This window comes from Pseudopodoces humilis, chromosome 3 (assembly GCF_049639895.1).
Source record: "Pseudopodoces humilis isolate 2021_Gansu_Grassland_sample_001 chromosome 3, ASM4963989v1, whole genome shotgun sequence".
NCBI classification, from domain to species: domain Eukaryota; kingdom Metazoa; phylum Chordata; class Aves; order Passeriformes; family Paridae; genus Pseudopodoces; species Pseudopodoces humilis.
This window is the reverse complement of record NC_142202.1, coordinates 62,340,362-62,361,729: the sequence shown is the minus strand read 5'-3', so window position 1 is coordinate 62,361,729 and position 21,368 is coordinate 62,340,362. Positions and strand designations below refer to the sequence as shown.

The 21,368-nt window shown below is 37.9% G+C and overlaps 1 protein-coding gene across 3 annotated transcripts in view; it reads left to right on the top strand.

Moving 5' to 3' along the window:
* Nucleotides 1-21,368, top strand: part of TPD52L1 (TPD52 like 1) — a 50,018-nt gene that overhangs the window by 20,436 nt on the left and 8,214 nt on the right. For 2 of the 3 annotated variants that reach the window (XM_014263393.2, XM_088052468.1), the window contains exons 3-5: nt 3,693-3,841; nt 14,694-14,795; nt 21,253-21,267. In XM_014263393.2, the coding sequence (XP_014118868.1) occupies nt 3,693-3,841; nt 14,694-14,795; nt 21,253-21,267 (266 nt within the window). The remainder of the gene's footprint in view (nt 1-3,692; nt 3,842-14,693; nt 14,796-21,252; nt 21,268-21,368) is intronic. The other variant, XM_005518330.3, reaches the window with a different exon arrangement.

Sequence of the window (21,368 nt, the reverse complement as noted above, 5' to 3'; positions counted from 1 at the left end):
CGCTGGTGAAGGGGACTTCACAGGCAGATAGAAGCAAGGCAGGAAAAGAGGCAGAACTTCCTGCAGTCGTCTGAGAATTATATGCCTTTCTCAACGTAATTAATCTCAAATGTTTCTGGGTGTCCCTTCTGCTTACTGATTGCCGTAGGAGAGAGAATTGTTGGTCAGTCATGCTGGAAATGCTTTAATTCCTGTACTAACATGCAAGTGAGAGATTGCCTGTCAAATATTATGATCTTGACTGACCTAGGAATTATTTTCTGAATTCCTCACAGCAGTTCACTGGCATGCAGCTGATGCTTAAAAGCAAAATAAAACTGATAATTATGCTAAGAAAGATTTGGAAAACTTGAATGTAGAGTGAATAAAGTCTAAAGTTAAATGAGGCTTATGACTCTTAGACTCCAAAAAGCATGTGATCTTGCCTCCTTCAGAAAGAAAAATATGTGGGAATTGGGTAATGTTTCCTTTTGAAAAGCTGTTAGACTTTACTTGCAAGTCCTTACTGCTCCACTATGATTTTTTGTTTCTTTTTTGTTTTCTTCAATGTCCTTACATGCTGCATAGTACCTGTTTGAGCCTGTATGAACAAGCACCTCTCTTTCTGTTGGGAGAAGTAAAAATCATCCTTAATTCTGCTCTCAATAGTTGATAAAATGGGGATCTCTTTGTGAGCACCTGTTGTGCATTTATTTAAGCAGAAAATATATGTTCCATCTCTGTGTTGAGTATCTAATGTATTTTTCTTTGTTTTCTTCTTCCTTCCCACTCTGACATTAGGAGAGGAACAAGCACTACTGTTTTTCTGGCAGGATTTTTTTGTATCCTCTATTTCTATTCTCTTGCTAATGGTCTCTTTTTACTGTGAGCTTCTCAGGGCATGGACTTACTGTGTTCTTGTATTTGTAGCCTAGCTAACACAGCAGGGCTCTGACTCTAATCAAGCCTTAGGATTTCTACAATGCAACTAAAATGAGTAACTCTTACTGAAACTTCTAACAGTCATTTGAATTTACAGAGGTCAGTCTGACTTTTCAGAATAACAGCAGAAAATTGTAGCCCAAAAGCTTTACATAAGGCCAGAAGATTGTTAGCAGAACAGATTCCCCCGCCCCCCTCACTGTGAGGAGCATTGTACAATGACTCTTGAGTCATGCTGGGGGCTGAGATTTTGAGCTACCTTGCTCACTGCTGTCAGTTGTCCTTCCATTACACTCATCAAAGCAGTCATTTACTCTTTGGTGTCTTCCCCCTCCCACACCTTCCCAGAAGGAGCTATCTGGTTTGATCTAGCTGATGCACAGGTTCAGCAGTGTGTGTTACTGCATGTTTGTTCCCAGTTTGAGGAAAGATGGTGATAATACCTTTTCCGGCAAACTTTTGGGAGAAGGGAACTTTGCCTCTACATGATGCATCTATATTCTTCTGACTCTGTTGGACTTTGAAAGAAGGGAAGTGTGAGAGCTAGAAGCTTGTATTTCTATTGACTTAAGTCCTAGTTTTATGATGGCTTTATAAACATTAACAAAAGTGGACTTTTAAAAAATTCCTAAACAGGTGATGCCTGACTTCCATGAGATTTAGGTATGTTACATGCTTAAATGCTTTTCAAGATCCTACTGTAGGTCCCTAATCCTTTCTACCTACTTCAGAGTTGTCACTGATATTTGAGCACTTGAGGGCGGCTTTGTATCTGTCATTATTTCAAAATGATGGAAGTTGAGGAGGATTTTGTCAATTCAAAACTGATTGCTGTGTTATAAATAATAAATTACTTTTCTTTAATCAAAAATGTTGCTCATACTTCTGCCATTGATCACATGGCTAATGCTTGCTTAGGCTATCACAGCTTTAAGATATCTATTCAATGGAACAGATAGATGGGAAGTAATTTTAATAGAAGCCCTGAAATGTTTATGTATCCAAGTACTTGATGATCAGCCTAGTGCTGGCTCATAAGTGTCATGGTCGTGTCATCAGTTTAAGTTCTTTAGTGATGTTGCACAGGCAGACGTGCACTAAGGGGGTTGCTCTTGGTGAGGAACAGCCAAAAGGAGCTCTGAACTGCTGCCTGAGGAATGCTGACATTTGTGCTTTCTTTCTATAGGCATTTAACCAGTTACCCTCTCAGAAGAGAGACTCTTGACACCAGCCTCTTGATAGTATTCCATTTGCAGGTTAGGAATATAGTGGAGTGTAAAGGACGTGGGAAGGAATAAAGCCATTTGGATTGTTGTGTATCTGACAACAGTTCTAGTGAAGTGTTGGCATCACACACATTGGTGAATACTAGTATCTGCTTCACTCAGGTTATGATTTTGCTTTGTGTTCATAGTCTTGCTGCTTAATTTTTAAGCTGCTTGAATATTTAGATTGCAGGTAATGACAAAAGAAACTGGTAGCTGGGGGATTCAAGGATGAGACTTTTACAAGAAAAGTGAGCTTGCAGCCAATTTTACAGTGAACCAGAATGAATGACTGTGTAAATTAAAATAATGCTGGTACTGGTGTTCTAAATATAGCCTTGGAGGTCAGCACTGTTTCAGCTAGTGCTTGCATCATTCCCTGCAGCCTATGGAGTTAAATCACAAGGAGACTGTGGTTCCAGGGAACTTAACATATGGTAATCAGATAAGTTGCCATATGTTACCTTACTAACATATGGAGGAAGGAACACAGTTGGTAAGGGAATTTCTAAACCTGAAGTGAAAGGCAGCTGCTCTGGTGTCACTTGCCCTTGTTAGCTTCAGTATCTCTGTGTGCTGCTTGTATAGATTGGCTTGGGAGGCTTCCAGGTGAAGAATGCAAATGCCTGCTCACTTGCAGGAGTGCTGCCCAAGGAGCAGAATTCTTAGTGGCAGGACAGTTCTGGAGTCCCTCTTCTTATAGTCCTGTCTTCTGGTTCTTGCCTTGATAAAACACTGGCTTTGATTAAATGCTTCAAAAAAATGTCTACTGCACGGAGAATTATATTCCTCTGTTTGGGCTGGATAGCATCTTTACAGCTTGAAAATGCAGAGTTTGGTTAAATACTAGGATCTTTAAAAAGACTAATCTGCTCCGTCTTCTGAGTGCTTTTATGCTTTGACTACTGATCACTCATGTTAATAGTTCAACTATAAACTTTTATGTTACAATTTTGAAATATGTAGGGCCTAAAATACATAAATAAAACTCATATGACAAGGATATAACATTTGATGGTATTCTCAAGTCATATATTATCATGCATTTTTTTTCTATTTTTTTTAACCTGCTCCTAAGAGTTTGCATATGTTATTTTCAGGACCAGAAGACCAAAAATCTGCAAATATGAAGTTAAAAGCCTGTGCATTCAAAGAAAGATATTTGCTTGAATTTTCCAGTCTTCCCTCATCCTGTCCATTCCCATTTTACTAGTGAATGAAAAGCTGGTGTTTAAGACTCCTAATGCCGTAAGGCAGATTTGGATGAAGTCACTCCCTTGCTGGATAATTCTCTCACTTATCAGATGCATGTGATGGTGAACATAGGTGACACAGAGGCTGCTCTGCTCTGGGCATACCTTTGTGACCTCCACAAGTACTTGACTCTCTCTCTCTCTAGCTACCTATGAAAAGCACAAGTTTGTGAGATTCATTTAGCCTCTTAACATTGTATGTGTTTATCATTCTATGGGAACGAGCTAACACCTTTCTCCTTGTTTCCCTCAGCTAGAGGATGAAATTTCAACTTTGCGGCAAGTGCTAGCAGCCAAAGAGAAGCACCTGGTTGAAATTAAACAAAAACTTGGCATAAGTCTGATGAATGAACTGAAGCAGAACTTTAGCAAAAGCTGGCATGATATGCAGACAACTTCTGCGTGAGTACTGATCTTTATACTTACACATATGAACATACCATGTTTGTCTAAAACTTTTTGGGCTGAATTAATAGCAACTTTGGTAGAAAGAACCACCCACCTTTCATCAAGTGCTGTCTGAAAAGTCATTTGCTTTTTTTTCCTCTTCGTTTGACAACTGAATTTGACACTTAAGGAGAAGGAAAAGTGAGCTTCTCCACAACTGAGCTGAGCTGGGAGTTGACAGCAAAGAAGGCAGGGGGGCAGTGGCATCATCCATGAAGTCCCACAATACCTGAACAAAGAGAACAGAGCAGGTACAATGACAGTAAAGAGGGTCAAGCCAAGAGTTCAGACCTCCAAGTGCATCTGTACTCACGAGCCAGATCCTAAGTCAAGCCAGGGAGTGAAATCTGTAAGTTCAAGATCTGTGAGGTACATGGCAGGATACAGGCATATCAGTAATATGACTTGACCTTAAATTCAGTCTAGTATAGCTCCCAAATGAAGGGAAAAGGTGCTTAACAAGGGTTCTCCTAACTCTTGCACATTTTCATCACGGTCTTACCCAAGGTTTCACAGCTGCACAGTGCCAGATCTTGCCTTGAAGTCCCCACCAAATTCAGGGGTTGGAGGGAAAAGCATTAGCAGTTCCTCTAGGTGCATTCAAGGTGCTGACAGAGACTCGTTAAAATATTTTTAAGTGTACATTTTTACATTTAAAGAACTATTCTTTGTATTTTCATGAGAAGTCAAATAAGGCATAAACCCCTTAATAAAAATACAGCTTGTACATCTCCTATCTCTCATTGTTGGACAGTTTTTCATCTAGCACTTGTTTCTCATGCCATGTCATTAGGAGGGGTATCAGTGTTGCCCTGCATGATGTCTGGCATGTGCTAGGAGAGAACAGTCTAGGGACCTTAAGCTTTAGAAGAGAGGAGGGGCACAACACATCTGAACTAGAATTACTAGGAGAGACTATCAAAATTATGAAACAAAACAACTTCCATTTTTACTTGAAATTTGGTAGCAAGTTCCCAGATACCTTTTCATTTTTCCTCCACATTGATATTTTCCACAAAGATAGACTTAGAAGACTTTTCCAGTGTGGTAGCTGCTACTTTTTATTTAAGATGAGTTTCAGAAACTACATTCCATTAGGTGGTAAGTGTCCAGAAATTGTTATGTGGAACTGAGCAGCAGGAGTCCTATTGGTGTTCCAGAAAATTCTCATGTTTATGGTACAACTGCTGCATAATTCTGCTAGACCCTCATGCCAGAACACCAGTGCTGGTACAAATCAGGGTAATCCAGCATTCTTAAGAATGGATATGTTGAGTAATAGAGGTGATTCATTGTTTCTGTACCAAAATAGCACTGGGATAGCATTATTCACCAAGATTCTCTGATTTAGGAATGATGAAAAGCTTGTTCTAAAAAAAAAAAAAAAGTTCAAAATATTTGCATGTCTGTACTTTGGGTTTCTAAATCCACAGTTACTCATTTTAGATTTTAAAATTACCTGGTTTTAGGAGCACAAATTTTGTTTCACTTAGCTGGTGTGCTTCCTTGTAAGTTAAAACTACTTTTCTTTAACAGGGAACTTTTCAAAGCCACAAAGCACCAACGTTTTTGTCCACTTATTGTTAATCTTTTTAAGTTCTCCATTTAGGGATGCATTCTTAGGGTTAGAGGACTTAGAGGAAGAGGGGTGGACTTCTCTCAGAAACAGTCCTGTACAGTGTGTTTGACCACTAGTTAAGAGTCATGACCTAACTTATAAGGATGCATGCCACCTCTACTGACTAAATTTAACTTGAGATTTTGACTGTTTTAAAGCATTTACATCTTAAATGGTTTGCCACAAGTTCCTTGTTAATTTCCTGTATTATTCAGTGCACTGATGTTTAGTATAATCTGTGTCGGGGGAGGCAAAGGGTTCTGCTGTAGAGGACATCAGTAACTAGAGAGTAAATGATTGCCTTGAATTTGGTTTGGTTTCATGGTGGTAAGGTATTCAACTGGAATGACTTCCTACACACACCTTTTTAATAATTGGGTTTTCAGTGAATAGAAGTGGGTGGGTATTCAACTTCTAGCAATGCAGATTTTTCATATTTTAAAAATAGATAATTCATTCTTATTTAGATGCTAGAAGCAGGGTCATGTTGATGGATTTTGAAGTTATTTATTTTAGTTTAAGAAATAATTACAAATGTCTTTACATGGATATTTGTAAAGACCATAATTGAGCTTTTCTAATTACTGTTATGCTACAAAAGTTTTACATAACCTGAATGCATTGTATTCAGTTGAAGCTTCTTAGTGGTACTTCTGTAAAGTTGCCACAGGTCTCCTTACCTTCCATACTTAAGATTTTCACCATATAGGATTAAGGTAGAAGATAGTACTTATGAAGATTAACCTGGTTTTAGACAGAATCACAGAATATTTGAGATGTTGACAGCAATGTCAGGAGACTGTCTAGTCCAACTGCCTCTTTCAGACAGGACCAACAGAGTGCTCAGGACTATGTTCAATCAGGTTTTGAATATCTCCAAGGATGGAGATTCTACAGCCTCTCTGGGCAACCTGTTCCATGTTCAACTACCCTTGCTGTGAAAAACATTTTTCTTAAATATTAATATATTTTAATATTTCTTGCATTGAATATGTGCTGGTTTCCTCTTGCACTTCACTAGATACCACTCAAAAGGGCTTGCCTCTATCTTCTTTCCTCCTTTCATTAGGTTGTTTATACACATTGATGAGATCCTTCCATGAGCCTTCTCTAAGGTGACCAGTCCCAGCTTTCCCAGCATTCTCATATGATAGATGCTCCAGTCCTTTACCATCTTTATGCACCTTTGCATACTTGTTCCAGTTTGTCCATGTCTGCCTTTTACTGGGAAGCACAGAACAGGACCCAGCACTCCAGGTGTGGCCATGACCAGGGCTGACAGGGGAAGGATCACTTCACTTAACCTGTACTCACTTTTCCTAACACACCCTAGGATACTGTTAGCCATCTTTGCTGCAAAGGAACGTTGCTGACTCATGTCTAATTTGCTCTCTACCAGGATTTCAGGCCTTTTTCTGCAAGGCTGCTTTCCAGCTGGTTAATCCCCAGCTTCTACTGGGTTATTAATCCCAACCTGCAGGACTCTGCATTGCCTTTGTTGAATTTACTGAGACTCCTGTTGCCTCATTTTTTATAAAGTCCCAAGTAATTGGATTCTTCAATGCAATCATAGAATTGCATTTCATTATATATGGAGAAGGTTACAAGGGTTACTTTAGCCTTTCACTAGTCCCTCATATTAAGCACTAAAGACATAGATCCACAAGATATCTTGCCCTTTGCTGAGCATTTATGTTGTAACCGTGCTCAGCTTTGTCCCTCAGCTTTTCATTTGGTGCTCTTCTGTAGTTCTTTGGAAAAAAAAGGTAAGACATTATAATCCCATCCTCTTGGGAGATATTTCAATTCTATTGAACTTCTAAGGAACAGTTTTATCTGTAAAATTACCCACCAATAAACTCACTCCAGCCTATAGATCCCACAAACTTGTCATCCTTTTTTAAAATGTTATCAACTGTTATAAGACATAAACCTCCTCTGTTTTAAATGGTTAACCTTTCAACCCATGGATGGAATAATAACTATGGAGAGAGCTTCTAGGGAGATGAAAATGCTTAGTTTTCTACCAAACCTCTCCAAAAAAGAAGTACTCCAGACATTCAGACCACTGTAAGCTTCAATACTGCCATGGCAAATAAATTACTAGAAGAGCTAGAAAATTAGAGGAAAACCATTTTTTCTTCAAGGGCTATAGTGAAATGATGTGAAGTGTTTCAAAGTCGATATGCTTAGTGTTTCTAACTGGGGGGCTGGGAAGCCTTTGATGTGATGGAAAGTGGACCCATGCAAGGTTAACATTTAGGATAGGAATCTGACAAAGCTTTTTTCAAAATGGCTTTTCATCTTTTGACCTCAGAAATTTTCACTTTTAGAAAGGGAAAAGCTCGTGAATTATAGGCCAAAATCAAGAGAACTGTAAGTGCTGGCTCCAAACAGCATGTTTCCTGGACAGAGCCCTGGGCTTTTTTTTAGTTGGTAGCTGTCTTTTCAAGCATTTTTAGGAAGGTTTCAGTGTTGCTCTGTTCTTGCATGTAGTATTTAATTAAGATTTGGTACAAGAAAATTCAACATGGACTTGGCCTTTTCCTCCAGAGATAGAATAAAGATCTATTCATTGACTGCTGGCTAAACTATGTGAGCAAGCTTAGTTCTGTTGATAGGAAACCTGAGAACAATTGCATAGCTTTCAACAACTATTGGGAACTTACTGTTTTATAGTTCAAATTTCTGCCAGGTGATAGGAAAATAGAAGCTGGTAGTTGCACTGCATGTGTTTTAGGCTTACAATCTATGGTACAGGCAGTCTTTGTTAATATAATTTTAAATTATATTTAATGTGTTCCAAAGTTTGAGAACTTTTTTCAGTAAGTCAGATATAATTTGTGGACAGCCACAGTCCTGCTGTGACTTCTAAGAATTAAGTAAACTGTGTTCCCACACACATACTTCTTTTGAGTGGTAGTAAAAGAAATGTAGGTGTTTCTGTTCATTGCAATGGATAATCACCTTTTGACATTTTCTTCTCTAAATTTGCAAGTAAATGTAACAGTTGTGTAAGTGAAGAAATTGTGTGCTGGCTTTAGCAAGTAAATTACCTGTGTGAGTCCATGATATATGGAAGTAAAATGAGCATCTCTCTTCCACTGCCTTTGCTTCCTGAATCAGGCAACCTTCATGCTGTCTTCAAAGAGAATTATTTTGCTGCTTTTCCACATGTGTCTCTGGCCTTGAATTTGGAAGGATAGAATAATAAGGAGAATAAGGAGAATAAGGAGAAAGGACTTCAAGAAGTTAACTTAGTTTGTTCTCATTGTTCCTTGTCCAAAAAGATGTATGTCCATTGTTTGCATGAGGTCCATTGTTTGCATGAGGTACAAAACTTCAGCTAATGGAAGTTCCACAGTAAGGTCAGGTGATCTGTTCCAGGTGTTCGTTTCTCAGTGAAAAAGCCACTGTGATTATCATGGGGCACCAGAAGATATTTACATGTGTATTATAGTGATCTTTATGTGTGTATATCTAACTGTAAGGATGGGAAGGGAGGCCCGAATGTAAACTGGGATCTCTGAAGTTACAAGTAATAAAAATATCCAGGAAAGAGTTAGTCAGAAAAAGGAGAAGGGAAGGGGAAAGGAAGAGAAAGGAAATGAAAGGGAGGAAAAGGAGAAAGGGAGAGGAAAAAAGAAAAAGAGAGAGGCTGGGATGTGTTTAATCTGCATAATTTTGTTAATCTAATGTACAGTACAGAGCCCACAGACAACGTTATTGATACAATTTAAGGTGTGATGAACTGCCTGTGATGTCTTAAGATCATCTGTGCTTCAGCAAACGTAATTTGGCTTTTCTACCTGGACAGTAACTGTAGCATACTTTTTCCCTCCTATTCTATGCTGCATTGCACAAATAATGCATTCCAAACATCTGCATCCCATATTTTTCTCAAGTATTTGAAGATCACAGGACAGTGATCTTCAGCCCAGAATATTTGTCGCCTTTGTCTGGCACCTTTCCTGACCTGTGACTCTCTCCAGCCTATTGAACAGTCACCTTCCATGTGCAGCACACAGATTTCTGCTGCAGCCTGCAGAGGTTCTGTTCCCTCAGTTCTCTCCTTCCTCTCTCTGTGGGAGAGGAACTACCTGGGGCATACTTCCTTAGGTTTAGGCATATGTACCCATCCAAATGCCAGCACTGTTTCAGTTAATTCTTAACATCCTCGGCAATGGAAAGGATGACAAAAAAATAATGTCTGTCATTTGGTTTTAAAGTTGGAATGAATTTCAGGAGAGTACTAAAAAAGCCCCACCAAAACAAAAAGCCAAAATAATGCACAACAATGTTCATTTGTGGCAAAAAAGACAATAAGAATGGTCTTAGAGCATGTTTTATGTACCTTTTATCTGTCATATATGCATTTATCTCATTTCAACATTAGCATAATTTAGTTAATGCTGAGCCCTGTTTCTCCCAGAAAATCAACAGAAAAATAGTTTGGTAGCTGAGAGTTTCTCAGGGATCCAGATGCTTTTTAATCTTTCTTTAGATTCTTTAGAATGACAGAAAAGTCATTCTTAAGCTGACTAGTGGTTTAAAAACTGAAAAGAAGCAAGCTCCATAGGGCATGGCTTGTGCTACCAGGCTCTGCTCTACTGTATGGTTTTGTTGTTAATTGTTTGCATTCTGTTACATCTGTGAGCCTTATCACAGGCGAGGGTTTCTCAAATGGATTAATTTTGCCAGCAAGCACTGATGGAGAGGCATAATGCTGAATGAAGATGTGTACTAATTAGCAACTGTACTGATTTTACAGAAGCTGAATTAAAATTCTTTATAGTTTACTGCAATACATCAAACGTGCAGCTTGACATGCAAAATATAAATATTGTATGTGTAGCCTACTTCTGTCAGCATGCCCTGTATTGCACCTGTGAGTGAAGGTTATATTTAACTCTGCTATGTGAAGGGCAATTCTGTACTGAGCCGAGTATGATTGTCCTGTCATATCCTGCAGATGATGTTGGCCATTTAAATGTCTATTTCTCTCTATACTGCTGCTGCTTGGCTATTCTCTCTATAAAGCACTCATTCCTTCACATGTTGTGTTTATGAAACAGTATCCCCTTATATTTCCTTTCACTGTCTGTAAAAATCACAGTGAGATTATATATAGGGAGATCTAGTTGTCACAGCATAACCTAAATGTAGTATATAGCACTGTCAAGTGAAAGTGCAGTCAAAATATGCTGCAAATCTACTTTGTCTAAATAGTATGTTACAGCACTGGAGATGTGAGTTATCTTTAAAGCTCCTTTTAATTATGTTGAGCATTATTGGAATAGAACTGCAACGTCAGCATGTTTGTGATAACCTCTGATAATCAGTTTTATAAATAATTGCTTCTGGTAAAGAAATAACCAGAATATAATCAGAAATTGATGGATGAAATTCTTGTTAATGTCCTATATAAAGGTAGAGTTCAAATGTTCACAGGTCAGTGTTATTTACAAGTTTACAATTAAGACAATCCCTCTTGTCTATGAAATACATTATTAGTATTGTTAAGTGCTGAGTCAAAGCACAGAGTATGACCCTTGTTTGCCATTACCACCAATTCTTCTATGCTACGGAGTATTTTCAGATGCCACAAAATCAGAGCAGGAATTCCTGAAAAATTAAGTAGGCTGTTTCTACTTTTGCTGATGCTACCTGGTGTAATGCTGATGGTGCCTTTTGTATGAGTGTAATGATGTATTTATGTAAAAATGCACTCCATGACTTGGATGGAAGGTGCTCTTTCTTGAATCTCTGTATCCTAAATGATCTGAGTTTTGTTTTTTTTTCTGAAGTACTTCTGCCTGTAGGTTTTGGGGACACTGGACTAGTCTGAGCTGCTGGCTGACTGACTCCTAAGATACTGTCACCTCTCTCAATGAGCTGGTGGTCAGTGCTCACATAAGGATTGCCAGCAGTGGCTGCTGAAAGGATGAGAGTGCCCAGCTGTTGTAGGTGACTTAGCATGCAGAGCACTTGGTGGTGCAAGGAGGATTTAAACCATACACAGAGGACTTTTTCCAGTTAACAAGTGTCTGTAGTTCTTACCTGGAATATCCAACTTTATTTCTGCTGGTAAAGGTTTCTGAAAATTATGTATGCTGTTCAGCGCATTAAAACAAAAGTAAAAATTGCTGAGATGATGAAAACTGCTTGGTCAGATGATTAATGTGCAATACAACTGAGCAGATTCCCAGATGACAGGAGAGTATGTTGAAGAGATACTTGTTACCAGAGTGCTTGGCAAGATATCAAATTTATGCTGTAAATATGAAATAACTACGATAAATATATCTGAGCCAAAATACAATGCATCATGCATCCAAATTTCAACACAGCACATAACTACAGTGAGGCAATGTGCTCTGTAGAAAGATTATTTATGAAGAATTACATAGTGATACATGTAATGGTAGAGAGGTGGGAATAGACAGGGGGTTTGATTTTTAAGCTATAAGAGAGCTCTGCTGAGATGCAAATTAATGTTTCTTGTCTCAGCTGACAGGTATTGCATGTTGTGCTCCCTTTTCAATTTTGTTATTTTATTGTTCCTTAAAGCTCATCTTCAGCATTGCTGAAGGGAAGAGGGGACATGTCATAGGTTGTTTTTGCTGAAGTTGGTGCTGAAAAAAGACTAGTTGTATAACAGTTTTAGCTGGATTTATGCTCTTATGTAATGTCAAAAGTATTAGGAACACAAATACAATCTCCATGTCTTCCTCACTAGTGGAAATACTGGAGGATGTTTGGTTTATGGCATTTTCAGAGAAAATGCAATATTGTTGGAATGTCAAAATCAGTGTAATTTCAGCCAATTCTCTGAAGATATGTTCTGGTCAATGTAATGTTCAGAAATATGTAGGGAACTCTAATGTTTCTCAGTGAAATTTGGGTCTGTCTGCTGTATGGCGCCTTTTGGACTGTTTTCTAAATAGCTTTACATGGTGTGAAGAACTTGCAGTGAAAAGGTAAGTCATAGAGATATGTTATCAAAAGTTAAATATGCCTATAAATAAAATTAATTCCAAGGTGTTGTTTCAAAAAACAGTTCAGAGGGATATCTGAAAAGTATTTTACTATGTACATTCAACCTGTACATAAATAGGTTGCGCTACAAAGGTCGTTTTAGATTTGGAAGTCAAATCTTGCCCTTCATTTTGTCATCAGCAAAATTCTACTTGTGCTGAATAGTTTAGGAAGCTTTTCTCTTAGCAGACTCTTTAAGACTTATATGCCATAGGCAACAGAATATTTGATTTTCTTCCTTTTCATAGGCAACTCTTACCAAAAAGCCAGGTGCTTATAGTTTGACAGTAGCATCCTTATTTTAGGGTCTCATCCCATTCTAGTTTATATGAAAGTATATCTACTGTCAGCAAGAGAATGACACATCTATTAAACTAGTTAAGCTAAAGGATGAGGCCTCAGTGAAATAAGAGTATTGTGTTCTTGCTATGTCCAAGGACAGACTGGCTAAGAAGAAAGGAGATCCAGTAAAAACTAATATTCACAATTCTCTGTATTGTACTAGAATAAATAAAACAAACAAAACCATTGCTTCTTCCTTCCTATTTATAATTTGTGTTCCTTCTGTCAGTATTGCAATGTTTTAGCCCTTTTCATTCAACACCGTGCATGTGTTTGGTTCAGCTTATCTAACTGGAGACTCCTAGAGATTCTGTACCGTAGTATTCAGTTGCTCCCTGTGGATTGCCTTGTTAGTGAAAACAGAGACAAGCACCTTCATAGAAGATGCCCTTTCACTTGGCAGTCCAAAAACTTGTTAAGTTAGTAGGATGTTGTGGTTTAGGAGCCTAAAATCAAAATTAGCATTAAACATAAAACCTGAAAGAGCAGAGCATTGTGTGGCCTCCGCCATCAAACTGGTGGTTTGTAAACCAGTCCTGAACAGAGGACTTTCAGCAATAGGTCCCGGTGGGCTAAAACAATGTGACATAAAATGTGATATGCCATACTGAAAATGTTAATTTTATCTTCTCTCCCTCCTCCACAAAGTTACTACTTTTACATACATAATAATTAGGAGAAAATACCCTGTTATAAGGACTTAGGCAGTAGGGTAATCTTTTGCCAATGTATTTTGGTACATGCTTGCAATCCTATAGTTTTTGTTCAAAGGAGAATGAGAACCAGTGGAGTTTTGTTTCTGAATTTTTCATCATCATTTCTTCTTGCCTGCCAACACACACTACAGGATAGAAGACTGATTATAGTGTGCTCTCCTTTTGTTACTAGGTCAGTACTTCTAATTCTGAGCTTGTCTGCGTCACTGGGAGTATCAGATCATTTACTCAGAAGGAAGCCTCTGACATGCTCAGAATTAGTTGAGTCAGCAGAACATCATCTGTGCAGAAAAGCTTATTGATTACTCTGAGAGTGCAAGTTAACTGTACTGAAGGGTCTGTATGGGTCAGAGTATGTATTCTAGGTCAGTAAATTAAGATGATTCTGTGTTTGAATCTGCATGCTATAAGTGAAATTAGGGACATCTTTTAAAATAATTCGGTGCTAAGAATATGCATTCACTAGCTTTCTTCATCTTTCTTTCTCTGTCCTTCCCCAAACCTTCTTCCTTTAAAGAAATTTTTAAAAGTGGGGGAAAAAAGGAAAATTGTGGCATATGGAAAGAGACTTGATTATTTTTTTCTATTTTAAATATCATAGAATCATTTTGAAGTGAATCTGTTAAATGTAACTAATATGTATATGCTTGAAAGAGCAGAGTTGTATTTGTCCTGATTTTTTTCTGTGCTTCAGACAGTAGATTTTGCCAGGAGGTCAGTGTCTGCTGGAAGAATATTTACTTGATGTAAAAATGATTTTCTGTAAACAGAAGTTGTATCAAACAGGTATTCAACAAATCACTGCATTCTGCTTTTAACTAGCGTGTGCTGGCCCGTCTGGGAGTTGTTATCAGCAAAGGGGAAGGGGAGGATTGCTAAGTGAGGGATTACTCTGGAGAACCCTGCACTTGGGAAGCTGTGCAGAAATGGGCGTCCTCACCCATGTTTGTTTTTGTGCTACTATGTTACTATGTTGAGTTACTATGTTTCTTAACATTTCAGTGAATTGGAGTTTGATGGAAATTAGTTTCTGCGGTTCTAGTCTCCCTTTTTTAATACTCGTCACTATTTCTGTTCTATTTTTTGTTTCCAGTTACAAGAAAACACACGAGACCCTGAGCCATGCAGGGCAAAAAGCAACAGCAGCTATCAGCAATGTAGGAACAGCTATCAGCAAGAAGTTTGGAGATATGAGGTATTGGCATCTGCTGCTTCTCTGGTCTCACCTAGAGGACTAAATGTATAAATCACTTGTCAGCTCTTCTTTTCCTTCTACATTAATGTTTTAAAGGTTCAAGTAGTTTGTAGTTACCGTATTTAATAACATTCATGTTTTTAACTGGAAAGAAGGCATAATGATGATCAAAGGTAAATTTTTATATGGGTCTTGTTTTTTTAAAAAAAACAGTAGAGTGAAAAATCCTTTTGTGATAACTTTGCAAACTCAAGGAAATGTATAAGTAAAATGGAACAAAAAATTGCTGTTAGATCTTTATTAACCCAATTTTATTCATAGTGCATGCTGGAGAAAAATAGCATCTGAAGAAAAGAAACATACTAAAAACTGCTTGTGATAAAAAATATTTCAGGCTATTTTTAATCTTTTTTTTTTTCAAGACGTACTGCAAAGTTTTGTTCTGCAGTTGTATAAAAATAGATATGATGGAAGCAACAGGAGCTGAGGTCAGTAGAACTGTCACTTAAAGGCAACTTCAGTGTCAGGCTTTATGTGCTGACGTATTTTTTGAGGAGTTGGTCTTAAGGTTCCTCAGTATGAGAGCTGAAATTGTGTACTGTAAACCATTATTTCAGTTTTCATTGGGTAGTAGGAATTTCTTGAGTTTTTGAAGGATTTTTTGTGATAAAATAAATGGACATGGATAACTACAGTATAATGTTTGACCTGGAGAATTAGGGTCTCATTTATTAATAGTGCATATTATCCCATTGGTATATACTCTCTTTTTTGTTATTTTGCAATGTATGATGTAACCATATCCTAAGCTCTGTGTGTGCTATAAATGACTGGAGCTTAGTTCATGGCAGCTAAAACTTTTTTTTCCCCCTTTTTATTTTTATTCTGGATCTTAAATCTTTATTAGCCCCTTAACACCTACCTTTTGCAGCTTAATAAATCCTCTATAGAAGGACTGTTTTTCTAGAAACTGAAAAATTAAAATCTTCGTTACTGTATCATATGCTTTACAGTGTCTTTTTCCACACTGCAGTTTAAAATGGACATTTAGTCAGTGACTTGCAACCAGGGTATGAACATAACTAAGATTATTTGACTTGATACAGTTAAACATTCATGAATAGTATATGCCTATCAAAGGATAGAAGAATAAGCAGGCATGCAATTATATTTTCTTAGTATATTTTTTTAGTGTTCAGAAATCTAAGAGCTGAAAACTTTCTAAAACATAAATTTGAGCCTTCCTTTAAAAGTTTCTTGAGGGTTTTTCTTCATGAATTTATCATTATTTAGAATTTATTTTAGTTTATATGAGCTTTTGAAATTCATAACACCTCAGGTCTCCCCAGATGAATAGAAATTTATGTGGTAAAGTCTGTGGTTTATTTGTTCATTCATTCATTCCCTATTTGGAGTCTCCTTGGTCTATCCTTTGGTGCCTTCTGGCTCTTCCATTATGAGAAACAGTGAGTTTGTTCTTCTTCTGATCTTCATTTCACTCATTATTTCTTGTGAATTACTGTATTTCACTTCAGTTCCCTCTTTCCAGACTCCAGTTGGATGAGTCACTTTCACAAGCCTTTTTGTTACCTTTGTTAATTCTTTGTTAATACCTTTGTTAATTTATTAATTTTAATGCCTTCCTTGCATTTATAGTTGTAGTCTGTATTTTTGAGAAATGTATAAGATGTGTGTAATGCATGTGGCACCAACATATTCCCTGTTTCATTTTATGTTCTTTTTTGACACTTCCTCTTGTAAAAGACAAGCCCACAGCTCAGGAAACAGATTTGTTGCTGTTTCCAAGCTTTAGATTCTACAGCAGTGACCAAAGGCTTTCTATGTGAATACCTTAAGCTGGCTCTGGATTATAGAGGGAAGGATGACTTAGCAATTCAGGATTTCTCAGGTCCTAATACTTGTGCTTTGCACATGGTGTGAGATTAACTGCAAAGGCAGAAATGTCTTCATTGAAATATATCATGTTCATCCTTTAGTATTTCCCTTAATTAATCACTGTTACCAAATGCTTTTGTCTTACCTATCAGTATCAGCCCTCATGCCCATGGCAGTCATGCTTCTGACATGGCAGATGGGAGGTGTTTATCCCATTAGCCCTTTAGACAAGGGCTGAAAGCAGAGGCTGAGTCCAAAAGCATTTTGATTAATCAAAAAGCAGATTTCTAGTAGCTTTCTTTGATTGAAATCATTCCCTTGAACCTGAAAATATGAGCTACCAGTGCTGCCTTTTTTTGTGAATACTTGCTGTTTTCAGTTAAGTTCTCAGTTAGGACTGAGTTTTCTTGACTCCTGATGATGAAGAAGCTAGTGGTTTAGTTCCCATAGTTATAGAGAGACAGGCATGACTTGGACCTTCTGCATCTGCTGCACATAAATGTGGAGTGATGGTCAGTATGCTTCCCTCAGCAGCAAAGCTGGCCTAAATTCTTGGCTCAGCTTGACCAGGTGTAGTTTTGTGTGGGGTCATGTTACAAACCTTATCATTTAAATAAACTGATTATTAAAAATCTTACCCCTTCTCTTTCCAACCCCACTTCTGTTTGGGGGTGTAACCTTTAAAGTGGCAGGAATTTTCTGTGTCATTGTTGGCTTTTTTTGCTAACCCAAATAATTTTATTTCAGTGATCTAGTGTATGGATTATCACCACCCCCTCCCATAATGCCATTTTAAACAAACATCAGACTCTAGCTTAATTCTCTTGGTTAGGCATTAAGGCTGATAGTCACCAATGACATCCAGATGCAAATCCCTGTTCTGCTTTCACTCAGAGCAGACACTTGAAACTGATTTCTAAAATCCAGATGTCATCATAATTCCCAGTATGTTCAGCAGCCTTACTCCCTGCCTATGGTGATGGTGATTTTGAAAGGGTTTGTAGACAGACTGAATAAATACTGAAACGTGCCTTCTTTATGAAACAAAATTCTGTTTTCTATGTTGCCTGCTATGTCAACTGTATAGAGCACCACGTGAAACACGTATTTCTGTTCTGAAGTTGTTGGGCCTTAATTTTCATCTTGTTTTAGCTCTAAAAATATTACTAAAATATCATATAACAACAACAGGCCAGATAGACTCCCCCAAATGTGCTGTTTTCCTATGTTAGCATTCAAGAAGATAAAATCTATAATAAAAATTACAAAATTCTGATTGTCTGAAAGAACAGATGCCACCCTTTGGGGAGCAAGTGCTTTTCATGCAGCTGCTGTGCTTCTCTTTCATCCCCACCCCATCTTCCCAGCGTTGCAACTCTCTAATTCATTTTGTGCATGAATAATCACTAGCATTTTACATTTTCTGAATTTTGTATTAATAATAATACTTGTAAGGTCTCTTTACAGTCATAATGCATCCTATTTAATATTGTGTTTCTAGGAATACAAGAAATGCATATAAAACCAGTGTACAGATATTTCTGCTTTAGGATACAAAGCAGACACTAGCAATATAGCGAAGATAATAGATCCTTCATTAATAGGTCTTGTGATTAATTATATTCCATCAAGATTTTTTTTACTCCTCCACCTCCAGCTCACATTGTCTCTTTTAATATTTCTCTGGTGTGAAAGGTTAAGAGGAAGGAGGTAGTCGCAGGTCACTCACAGGGCATTGATCTGAGGTTCCGATCTCTCAGTATTAGAGATTGCCCATACATTTTAACATGGCTTTTGCTAAGAAGAGCACAGATGTGATAGAGCTGAGGCTCTTTATCCCTTTCTCCTTTGCTTTCTGCTAAAGTTTGAATATTTTCATGCTATACTGCTGGGCTGCTCCGCAGTTGTCTGTATGGATCTATGTTACATCCCTGCTGATGACTTTTTTAGAAACAAATTGTGATACCAAGTGAGAGACTTTTTGGGTTTTGAATTGCCTTAAAAAAAAAAAAGAAGAGGAAAGGAAGAAAAGGTAAACTACTTAACACTACACTGCTATATGCACACTACCACATACATTGCTACCACTCAAGTAAGCGTATTTAAAGATTAAGCTAACAAAGGCATGCATGCAAATTAGGATGTCAGCAGTTACATTTTGTATAACTCCTTCATTCAGCTGTCTGGTGCATTTTCCTTAATTATATGATCACACAGACCCCTTTCAAATCCAGTGCCTGGGATGAGCCAGCTCTCAAGATGAATGAAGGGAATATAATGCCTCATTCCTGCCAGCAGTTGGAAGGCACATGTGGAAAGACATAAAAGACTGCAGGGAGGGACAGCCTGGGGGCATGACTGTGGCAGTCAGAGATCAGCACAGAAGGTAGAGGAGGCACCGGAGGGATGGAGGACAGCAAAGTTAATTCCTCTCCAGAGGGACAAGGGAAGTTCTGGGAATTACAAAGCAGATACTGGAGGAATGCATTAACCTGTTATTTTCTAAGCATCTAGAAGATAGCATGATGGCAAAAACATAAAAGGGTTTGTCAAGAGCAATTATCTTGAACTGACAGCACCTGTCATAGAGGATAGATGGAAGGTAGGAGATGTGATAGAGCTTGACTTTGATAAGGCTGTCTGTACTGTTTTTGCAGAACTAGAGAAATACAGCTTAGGTGCTATTGCTTTGGCAGGAAGAGAGCATAGGAAATTGAAAATTGTATCCAAAGAATAAGTCTCAGTAGCTGACCATAATGTAAGATTTCGCAGGCATCTGTCCTGAATATGTTACTCATCAGCATTTTCATTGCTGGGTTAGATGAAGGTGCCAGGATGGCATCACTTAGAATTCCCATATGACTGCAGCATCAGGGCATGCAAGCACTTTAGGCACCAGGATTAGAAATCTACATTATTTTAAATGATAAAATAAAATTCAGTACAGGAAAGAGTAATGTGCTTTATTGACAAATGGGAAAAAAATTCAAAAGCAGAGATGGGGAGGACTGACCAGGCAGCTCTGCAGAGAAGGGCTAGCAAGTCTAGCCTCATGGCTCACAAGTGCAGCCAAAGAGGGGTTATTTCTGAAGGCTATGAAATCTCTGTCATTTAAAGCTTTTAGAAGCAAGTGGGACCAAAATCTTTTGGTGACAGTTCAGGTCTGATTAATCTGCATTACCACTTTGGGAGTTGATTTTTGCTGTGCCTTTATTGTTGCTTTATTTTGAGGTTGGTTGTGGTGACGTAGTAATCCTTTTAGGATTTCTGTGATGTAGGGATGTTCCAGGCACTTAAAACTGCTGTCAGATCTGAATTCCCCCAAATGCTGTAGCTGTCATGCCTGAAACTACCATTCTCAAACCTTTCTGTCTTTTGATACCCCTATAAAGGAAATAGCAATACTACCTTGCTTCAGAACATAATTTCATAAGCATTTTTGCTGATGGGTGAGGAAGTTGTTTTCTCTCACTTCCTTTGACATTTTCCCCTTAATTTCTGCTGGTTTCTAGAGTTCTGTAGTAACAGAGATTTCCTTATCCTATGTCTGTGCCAGTATCTGTATTGCCATGGAGAAGGGGGTGGCTGTTACTGGGAGCCAGCAGGTAGTACAAGGAGGGCAACAGTATTAAACGGGTCTAAGCAGAAATGTGTTCTGAAGACAAACCCTTGAATGTTTGAGAAGCACCAGTATACATGGTGATGTGTATAACCTTGTAAAAAACCTGAAGAAATCAATGCTTTTCTTTGGAGCAAAGTATGAACATTGTGCAGTAAATAATGCATCACACCACACATTGAGAGGGGATGTGAAAAATAAGTATTTGAAGAGATGTTCATTAAGTGTGCACCACCTCTCTGGCTCGCTGCATGAGGCAGGTGTTCCCTTGAAGTGGTCTGTAATTAAAGACTACAGTAGTAACACAGATGAAGGAGAGGCTTGTCTGCCTCATCATTTCTCAACTTTGAAACATTAATGACATCCTTTGAATATTGTATATCAGTGTGTCTCTCTCAGTTCCTCTTTAATTAAGTTCCTCTGAGGTGGAACACAGTGTCGAAGTGTTTCAAGTATTGTTTTCAACAAGGAACAAGTATTTTAGAAAATGTTGTTTAAGGAATTAAAAACTCATTATTTTTTCCATAGCCTGTTTCAACTGAGAGATGATTAAGAAATTCATAGGGGGTACATGCTATATGCATTAAGCAAGCCTATACTTTCTCTTTAATGATACTAAGGGAGGCTATGAGAAGAGAAACCAGTTAGCATTGTTTAAATCTGTTCTAATGAAGAGAGCACAAAATTTAGTAGACAAAGCTTCTGTTTTTCAATGCATACAGAATAGGTGACTGCGTAGTGAAGGACTGTGAAAATTTTTGCTTTGGAGGGATCTGAACTGATCCACATTCTACTGTGAATTCCAGCATCTAGATTTGAATGCAAATTATTTTATTTTTCTCCTTGGGCATTTTGACGTGCTACAGATGTTTATGTCTATTTTTGTTATCTTTTCCTAATACTTTTAACTCTTGCTTTTCTTTCCTTGTGCATCCACCACAGATCGCATTCAATTGGGTAAGACACATTACTCTTCTTGAATACTGTCTCTGTATTTGACAGGATTTGTTTTATGGACTGTAATGCAGTAATCTCTTTCCTTTCCACATCATTATATA